Source organism: Oncorhynchus clarkii, chromosome 28 (genome assembly GCF_045791955.1).
Source record: "Oncorhynchus clarkii lewisi isolate Uvic-CL-2024 chromosome 28, UVic_Ocla_1.0, whole genome shotgun sequence".
NCBI lineage: Eukaryota > Metazoa > Chordata > Actinopteri > Salmoniformes > Salmonidae > Oncorhynchus > Oncorhynchus clarkii.
In genome coordinates, this window is record NC_092174.1 from 33366030 (window position 1) to 33375951 (window position 9922).

Consider the following 9922-nt stretch of genomic DNA (forward strand, 5'->3'; position numbering starts at 1 on the left):
ATGTGTCATTGTTTCTGACTGAATGTAATTCTGAAAGACCAACATTCATTTTTATTTTTATTTTTATTTTTATTCTGCTCAAACTCTCGATCTGCCTCAGCTTGACATTTCAGCCCCATGACCAAAAAGGATATTGATCCAGGATATGACTTTCTGAGAAGATTACGGTAGGAACTCAGAGGAACTCTTGTCACAGATGGGGTCCAGCTTGTGAGGTCATGAGTTATGAAAAAGTGAGGCGGGGGTGTAAAGTAAAACAGAACCGAAAGTCATTAAGGGAAGTTGACAAGGAATGAGACCATACTAACCTTTTCAGGGATGTGTGTGTGTGTGTTGCGCGTAGGCCTACTGTTTAGCTCACTCACTGTCTTTACATGCATTAGGATATAGTGATGAGTTGTATCCAAATTTAGAGAGGGAATGAGAAGGCCTACAGTATTATGTCAAGCAGCCACTCAGGTAGAGGTTAAATTCATACATTGGAGATGCTAAAATGTCCTTTGACTTAGTTTAGAATGGACAGTTTCTATTCAGCTGCCACTGTATCCAAAGGTGATGGATATGATCATCACAGTCCACCCACTGTAGATGAGGGTAGGGTAGGGTGATAACCAGCCTTTGTTACTCACTTCCTTCCCTATGTCGCTTTTTTTTCTTACCACATGCCCTTCTTTTATTCCCTCCACTGCCTTTCCCTGTATTTCCCCTCCCTTTCTGCATTGGAAACAAACGGCCTGCTATTGCGTAACCTGCGGGTTTGCTATGCTGTGCCTCGATGCTCCACACGGGACATCCTGGGCTACAATGGTTCATTTGATATAGCCTACTACTGTGCTAACGGTGACTGGAGGGGCGGGGGAGGGGAGGTTTGAAGCAGAGGGTGTGTCAAATCAAATGCCGTTTGCATTCCTTAGGAGTGTATAAACCAGTATCTAAGACGCGTATGTAAGAGACATAGGAACTGGTAAGAAAAACTTTTAAACCTGATCATACAAGAACGGAGAGCCATTGAAAACTTTAAAACGCACTCAAACTTTTTTTGGTGAATCAAGAAGCCATCACCCAAGACAAAGTAAGGATTTTTTCATTAATTCGTATTTAAATGACCTATTTATAAAATGCGCTTACAACTCTTGACAAATAGTTACACTGTGGTAGGATACTCATGTGATGAGCTTTTCCACAACTTTATCAGTCGGGATGCGTTTTGCTGATTTGCGAACCGTTAGACACTCACTGCAGTGAGTGATAATCTCATAAAAGGCAGGCAGAGGAAAGTGCTCATGTAGCCTATTGATCATGTAGCCTATTGATCATGTAGCCTAAGCAAAATACCAAGTAATTAAATGGTAGATAGAGACAGAGTTATTAGCTCAGTTGAGAAATATTACGTTTCACTTGACATGGGTTGATGGGTGTTCTGCCTATTGGCTCCAGTGTCACAAGGCTCTTCTGCTCATAAAATGATGAAGTATTCCCAATTGCAAACTTAAGTCTACAGAAATATTTCAGATACCATGCTGATATTAAAACACATTTTTCTTGTTCCCTCACATCATGTTGCCTAGCTAGCATGTGGTTCCTTGGAAGTTGTGGGAACCTACTTTCTCATTTCCCATTGGTTCTGGGAACCAAGCTATAGGTTTCCTGGGAACCAAGCTATAACGTTCTGAGAACTGAAGTGAATATTTGGCTGTTTTGGGAATGTTAATTTTTAGGTTGCAGGGAGGTTCTGAGAACATTTTAATATGGTTCCCTGAAAGTTTTCCTGGGAGGTTTTATTAACGCTTTGAGAATATAAACATTATTTTGAGTTTCTTATTTTATTTTAATTAAGCAAGTCAATTAAGAAAAATAAATACTTATAATAATGACTCCTTAAAACTTTCACTGAATGTTTCAATAAGACTTTTAATAACACTGCTAGATTATTTTGGGTTAACTTTTTAGAACTCCAAGCACAGATTGGATACATGGAAATTCACTTCCTTAGGCATTAATCGTGCAAACGCAGTTATTTTTTTATTGTGACACGGCATCAGATTCAAACATAATCTTCTCTTCTCTATCCATGTAATTATTCCACTGTGCCAGCAGGATGGAGCTAGCATGCCATGTTTTTTTACGCATACACAGCTGTTCATTTTAGTCTATTCAAGTAGACCTCATTTCAAAGGAAACAAGCACTCATTAAGATCAGGTGTGGCCGAACACACTGAACACACTTAACAAGATAGAAGATAGAGTTTTGTTGATGCTGAGAACGGATTGTATATGTTTTTAAATAACATTATTAAAACATTCTCTGAACGTTACTAAAGTTTTCTTGTTTAAAAAAAAAAGTTTCTCTTAAGATTCTCTGAACAATTTGAGAACTTTACTTTCAATAGAACCATGGGGAAATCTATAGGAAACATTATGCTAAAGTACTGAAATTCCCACAGAAAAACGTTGTTTCTTAACATTCTCTGAACAATTTGAGAACATTCCCAATGTCAAACCAGTTGGAGAACGTTCCTAGAACATTACCAAAATGTAAATGTTTGAATTTTTAACCTTCTGTTAAAGTAATGAAGTACCAAGAAAAGAAAGATCCTTAAATGTGCTGAGAAAGTTCCAAAGCCAAGCAACTATCCTGCATCATTTCCAGAAAGTTGTGGGAAGGTTGTATGCAAAATAACCACAGGACAACCACACTCTGACCAAGCGCTAAGAAACAAGTGGTTCTCAGAACATTATGTGCTAGCTGGTGTGCTTCAATGAAATATCATGTGCCATTTTTACACTTTATCCTATGACCTCTGCCATCATTTCACCTCTCATGTGGTCTATTGACCTTTGTTCTCAAACAAGTGGCGATAGAATATGTGTTGCATGCCATTTCATTTTTAAACAAATGCTGATTGTGGGTGTTATCTACATCAGGCATCACTTTGAGGGATGTTTTATGTCTGTTGGGGAAGCAGGCTTCAACTCATTGTATTTGGGTGTTATTGTTGGAAAAGTGCATTGAATTAGAAGCTCTTATCTCAGTGGCCCGTGTGCATTCCAATCATGCTAGCAAGGTGCTAACTGCCAAAAACAAACCCACTGTGCGGGAGGGAAACAGGTGGAGGGACAGGGGCAGGCACGGGTGAAAGAGAGGACCATGGAAACATCGTGGAGTGGTGCTAGAAACAGGGTGGTTTTGGGTGGGGTCCCAATTGTATGTTGCAAGCAATTTTGACTTTGGCATTTGCATTTGTCATCATTGTTACATGATAAGTAATGCTTCTGACACGTATTGCTCTTTTTCAAAAACACAATACGTTCTCTTTCTGACAATTCTTAGGACATTTGGATGACTGTAAGGGAGGGGAACATTATTGGACCAGCATGTGGACTGAGGAGTTTAGAAATCAGTCATTCACACATGAATGCATTCAATTATAAACACACACACACACACACACAGTGGTATAGTTACTAAGCCCACCATGACTACACACCCCTCTGCTACACCCACTCGCTGTTCACTCTACTCCCTCTGAGCTTCTCCCTGTGTTCTTTCTGTTTTGCTCTCTTAGCAGTCTTAATGATCAAAAGGGTTGTGAAACCTTTTCACTAGCCTCTACACACATTAAAGTGTCTTTTATGTTTAGACACAGCAGATAAAGTACAGATGGAGACCATGGTTGGAAACTCCTCGTGGTTTTCTTTAAACATGCTTCATGTTCCTCTTGTTTTTAACTCACCTGACCTCTGACATTTGTCATTGAACTCCCATTATGTTTAGAGTTGAAGCCTGAACTCTAGCCTGGATCCACTCAGATTCATAGTCTCGTGGTTCCCCTAACCTTTCATTTTGATGAATGGCGGTCTAAAAAGAGGAACTAGATGTAACTGGGATTAATTAAGTGCTCTGCGTTGTCATGAAAATATGATTATTGTTTCCCATCATTTCTAGAGATTACACACACATACATCTGTGACTAGGTGGGGCTGTAGGGTCCGGTATCAATCAGTGAGTCAAGAGTTATGCTGGGATGTTTGGGGAATTTGGGGAGTGTCTGACCTGGGACAAACGGCTAACTACCCTGGCATGCTTTGGGAAAGGCAGACAGTTGAAAAAAAGTGTGAGTCAGGAATGTGGTAATTGTGAGAAAAGATTAAAAAGAAAACAAGCTAGTTTCTGGAATGGAGGGAGGAAAAAATTTAAGCGGAGAGAATAAAAACCAAGTTGATCAAGTATAGGAATAGTAATGTTACTCTAACAGTCTCATCTCATCTGTAACTTCTGTATCACCCCTCTAACAGTCTCATCTCATCTCTAACTTCTGTATGACCCCTCTAACAGTCTCATCTCATCTGTAACTTCTGTATCACCCCTCTAACAGTCTCATCTCGTCTCTAACTTCTGTATCACCCCTCTAACAGTCTCATCTCTAACTTATGTATCACCCCTCTAACAGTCTCATCTCATCTGTAACTTCTGTATCACCCCTCTTAACAGTCTCATCTCTAACTTTTGGATGACCCCTCTAACAGTCTCATCTCATCTCTAACTTCTGTATCACCCCTCTAACAGTCTCATCTCATCTCTAACTTCTGTATCACCCCTCTAACAGTCTCATCTCTAACTTCTGTATCACCCCTCTAACAGTCTCATCTATAACTTCTGTATCACCCCTCTAACAGTCTCATCTCATCTGTAACTTCTGTATCACCCCTCTTAACAGTCTCATCTCTAACTTCTGTATGACCCCTCTAACAGTCTCATCTCATCTCTAACTTCTGTATCACCCCTCTAACAGTCTCATCTCGTCTCTAACTTCTGTATCACCCCTCTAACAGTCCCATCTCATCTGTAACTTCTGTATCACCCCTCTTAACAGTCTCATCTCTAACCTCTGTATGACCCCTCTAACAGTCTCATCTCGTCTCTAACTTCTGTATCACCCCTCTAACAGTCTCATCTCATCTATAACTTCTGTATCGCCCCTCTAACAGTCTCATCTATAACTTCTGTATCACCCCTCTAACAGTCTCATCTGTAACTTCTGTATCACCCCTCTAACAGTCTCATCTCATCTCTAACTTCTGTATCACCCCTCTAACAGTCTCATCTCATCTCTAACTTCTGTATCACCCCTCTCAGAATGCCAGGAGACCGGTCGACGGTGAGTGGTTCTGTTGTGGGCCGTTTCCATGGCGTCGCCCCGACCACAGTGCAGATAACCAACCAGAAGGAGGCGGAGTCTAATTCTAAGAAGCAGGGAGGCTGTCGCCATTGGTTTCAGAAGATGTGCCCCTGCTGCTGTCGACGCCAGAGCAGCTCGTATGACATCACAGACACTGTCATCACGGATGACGGGGTGAAACCAGCCACGCTCCCCGAGCCTCCTCAGCCCCACACTGGAGACAACGAGCTGGAAGGTAGGTTACATGAAGCATCAGAATCAGTCAAATTCATTAGTTCATAATAGTAACCCCATAGGACAAACCCCTGGCCCTATATATAAGCAGTAAGCACTGACCATTGCATTATCTTTTTAAATCTCTCTCTCAGAACTGATGTTGTCGGTGCGCTCGGTGGATCTACTGAGCTCTAAGACGGGTCAGAACCGCCTGGAGCATCACACCAACCTTTACCATGGCAATGAGCTCATCATCCGACGTGGCCAGACGTTCCAGATGGAACTGGACCTGTCGCGACCTTTCAACTCCAACACAGACAAACTCCACCTGGAACTCAAGACAGGTCAGTTTGACTTTGAGGGCTCTCACAAAAAGGCTATTTTGTTATCCTTGGTACAGTACAGTATGTCCTTTACATGAAACATGATATACTATCAAGTTGTAGGATGTGTCCAGCTGTTTCCTGGGTCCCCAGACACAAGAAAGGAAGGCAGCTAGGCAGCTGTTATATTAGAATTAGAATTAGAATTGTGAACATTATTTACACCGCTTAAGACATACATTGAACTCCAAAAGTATTGGGACAGTGTGATTTGTTCCTTATCAGGTAAACCGTATCAGGTGATATCAGGTGAACCGTTTAGAAATGTCAGCCCCCCCCCCCCCCCCCCCCCCCCAGTTTTAGCGTACCAAAAGTATTGGTACAAATTCCCTTATGTGTATTAATGTAGTAAAAAGTTAAGTATTTGGTCCCATATTCCTAGCACATAATGACTACATCAAGCTTGTGACTCGATAAACTTGTTGGATGTGTTTGCTGTTTGTTTTGGTTGTGTTTCATCTTTACTGTAAATAAGAATATAATATGTTTCTAACCATTTCTAACCATTACAGATAATCCTGAATGAATCATGAATAATGATGAGTGAGAGAGTTACAGACGCACAAATATCATATCCCCCCAACAAATGCTAACCTCCCCTGTTATTTTAGTGGTGAGAGGTTAGTATGTCTTGGGGGTAGGATATTTGTGCGTCTGTAACTGTCTCACTAATAATTTTTCACGATTTATTCAGGATTATCCGCTAGCCGAGCCCCTAGTTGGTATTTATGACTTTGGTAGTATATTATGGCTAAAGCTCACAAATAATGCCATTACTCTTACTCCACCACATATTGCTGTTTTGATGTGGCCAGGAGTTTTTCCTGATCTTGTGAACTGACCAGGAAGAACTCCTCTTCTTTCATACCAACTGCTGCAGAGGTGAAGGGTCAAATCCCTTGTTACTCAGGCTCTATATATAGCCCAGTTTCCTGTCAGTCATATGGGCAGGAAAAACACATCTTTAATTCACTTTCACAACTATGATTCATTCTAAGAAGAGGAAATGATATGATATGAAAGAAGGATGCTCTATAGTTGTTGCCTTGAATGACTTCCTGAGTGTGTCTGACAAAACCTTGGAGGTCTGAAAGAGAAAAAGATCTCCTGCACACTATGTGTATTTGCAAATTGACACATGCCATTTTTCCGTCATAAGGAATCCAAACTATGGAGACTAATAAGGACTCAGCGGCTGCCCTTACTAACAATGCTAGTAGAGAGACAGTGTTTGGATAGATTACCTCTCAACAAGCGCTTAGAGAGACAGAGAGAAACCCATTAGCTTAAAGCAAAACACCAGCCTAGAGATGTGATAGGCCTACGCACACAGGCACACATACTTTATGAGGTTCTATATGTTTGTGAGGACGTTATGTGTCTATGCTCTCAGTGGACTTTTCACAGTACTACACTGTGTTTATCTCAGCTGAACTGAACTGTATGACAGTGACACATTTGTGGTTTACACTTGGTTTGGCACTGTCACTCTCTGGGACAGCAGACTATGAATTGCAATGATGTGGATACTGTGGTTTTTCTCACTTTTCTGCATACAAGACTACACATTACCATTAAAGATAGACCACTGTCATTCCACTATCTTACCTTATTTCGTATCTTTTAAGGTAAATTCAATTAAAACATTTCACTGGTTTGCAGAGCTTTCTCTTGCTCTTTCACACATGCAAGTACAGACAAGCAAGCACACATGTACATACTCATTCACTCTGTATAAATAGTCAACATTGACATTTGCCAAGTAGAGTGTGATGGTATTGGAATGGCCATCTCCATGGTTACGAGAGGAATGTGATTTCCTGCCTCTACAATAGAATGTGTGTGCCAGTCATGTGCAGCTGTTAAGGGTGCGTGTGTATGTTTGAATCTATGTACATTTAAATGTTGGTTTAGTGTGGTCCTTTTGTGACTGAAGAGTGAGCCCTTTGACATGTTCAGGAAAGGTAGGAATGCAATGTGGGTTGGCTCAGTTTCCATCAGAGATAAGAGAGCAATCCATATCTATCTGGAGTGCGCTCTGGGCGTTCAGAGTGTTTCGCTCTCTGAGCGTTCAGAGCGCACACTGGACGCTCTGGCCGAGGATTATGGTTGATCCAAGTGTTCTGACCTCACAAAGGCAGTCAAGCACCCAAGCTATCTGGCTAACTTTGGCTAGCTTGCTAGCTACTTCCAGACAAAAATGAGAGACCATCTCACTCTGATCATTTTACTCGTCCTATCAGAGCTGGTCAGGCTGTTTTCATGTTATCCAGAGCATTGGTGACTGTAACTGTGCTGCTGGCAACAATTTAATTATGCTTTTGTGCTGACGTTTACCAACACCAGCCATATTCAACAGGTGTTGAACGTTCGTAAATTCATCAGTTATTCTGCGCTCTGGCACATTCAGACGAGAGTGCTCTGATATTGAAGTAGATAGCCAGAGTGAATTTACAAACGCACCCCTGTACATTGCGTAGTTTGTTGAGGTGGGTTTCAGGCACCACTACACTGTTATTATACCAATATTACACTGTTATTACATTGCTATTACACCGACATTACACTAATTGGTACCGGAGTGCCAAGTCTAGGACCAAAAGGCTCCTCAACAGCTTCTACCCCCAAGCCATAAAACTGCTGAACAATTAATCAAATCACCACCGGACAATTTACATTGACCCCCCCCTCCCTTTTGTACACTGCTGCTACTCTGTTTATTATCTATGCATAGTCACTTCACTCCCACCTACATGTACAGATTACCTCAACTAACCTGTACCCTCACACACTGATTCGGTATCGGTGCCACCTGTATATAGCCTCGTTATTGTTATTCTTATTGTGTTACTTTTTATTATTACTTTTTATTTTAGTCTACTTGGTAAATATTTTCTTAACCAACAGTGCAGTTCAAGAAGAGTTAAGGGCTTGTAAATAAGCATTTCCCGGTAAAGTCTACACTTGTTGAATTCGGCACACGTGACAAATAAAGTTAGATTTTGATTTGAATTACACTGTTATTACACCAATATTACACTGTTATGACAATGCTATTACATCAATATTTCACTGTTAGTACACTGTTATTACAACAATATTATGAGTTATTACATAATATTACACTGTTATTACATGGATATTACACTGATTGCACTGTTACGACACTGCTTAAATTACCCTGAAGCTTTGTTTTACTACCCTGATAATTGTAAACTAATCATTTATTCATTTGTCTGACAGGACCCGTCCCCATGGTGTCTAAGGGCACACACATCATAATTAAATTGGTGGAGGAACTGGAGGACAACAGCTGGGAGGCTAAGATCGTGAAGCAGAACGGCAACAGGATCAAGCTGTCCGTAAACTCGCATCCCAAAGCCGTGATTGGCCAGTACAAGCTCACTGTGATGGTGAAGTGCCCTAAGCGGGAGGTGGCCGTCACACACGACCCCAGCAAAGACGTCGTCATGCTGTTCAACCCATGGTGTGAAGGTAAGGATGAGTGGAGTGTTATGAGACAGCAGAAGGTAGAGAAAAGAAGAGAGGAGGTAGATAGAGAGACAAAAGTTGCGCTTTGATTAGGTTGCCTAGCAAACTGGGTGGGCGGGGTTTGCATGTTTCAGGACCATTGCCACTGACGTCCAAACAACACCCACCCGTGCTCACAATTCAGCTTCGATGCTGTATATAGGTCTAGTATTTCAATGTGGTTATTCCATTGCAATAGGGACAGCCAAATTCAAACACCAGGGCCAAGTGTGACAGATCCCAGAGCAGACACAGAGGAGGCTGGTTCTGGGACTACAATTTATCCTCTTGGTCTCTCAGAACAGCACTAATGTAAATGTACACATAGGCAGGGCACGTAGCTCACTGCCAAATAACGTGTTGCTATCCATCACAAAAAGAGTCACTGCTTGACCGAGAACACTTGTTTCATTCAAGACCACACGTCCATTTGCTCGGGACTCTGGTCTTTGCCAATTGATGTTGATCTGCTTTACCGTTATTGTCTCTAACTGTTCAATCAAAACCTGTATTTTGAGGTCTCTGGAATTAAAACACTTTCAGGATGTGCGTTTTGATTCATTAAAACTAAAGATGTACATGCACATACTTGGTAAAATGAAAATAAATTGA

At 41.3% G+C, this 9922-nt stretch overlaps 1 protein-coding gene across 1 annotated transcript in view; it reads left to right on the forward strand.

The window, feature by feature from the left end:
* The first annotated feature begins 828 nt into the window (after nt 1–828).
* Nucleotides 829–9922, forward strand: part of LOC139386510 (protein-glutamine gamma-glutamyltransferase K-like) — a 23035-nt gene continuing 13941 nt past the window's right edge. The window contains exons 1-4 of the mRNA XM_071132089.1: nt 829–1072; nt 5138–5415; nt 5549–5740; nt 9023–9274. Coding sequence (XP_070988190.1) covers nt 5139–5415; nt 5549–5740; nt 9023–9274 — 721 coding nt within the window. The 5' untranslated portion in view covers nt 829–1072; nt 5138. The remainder of the gene's footprint in view (nt 1073–5137; nt 5416–5548; nt 5741–9022; nt 9275–9922) is intronic.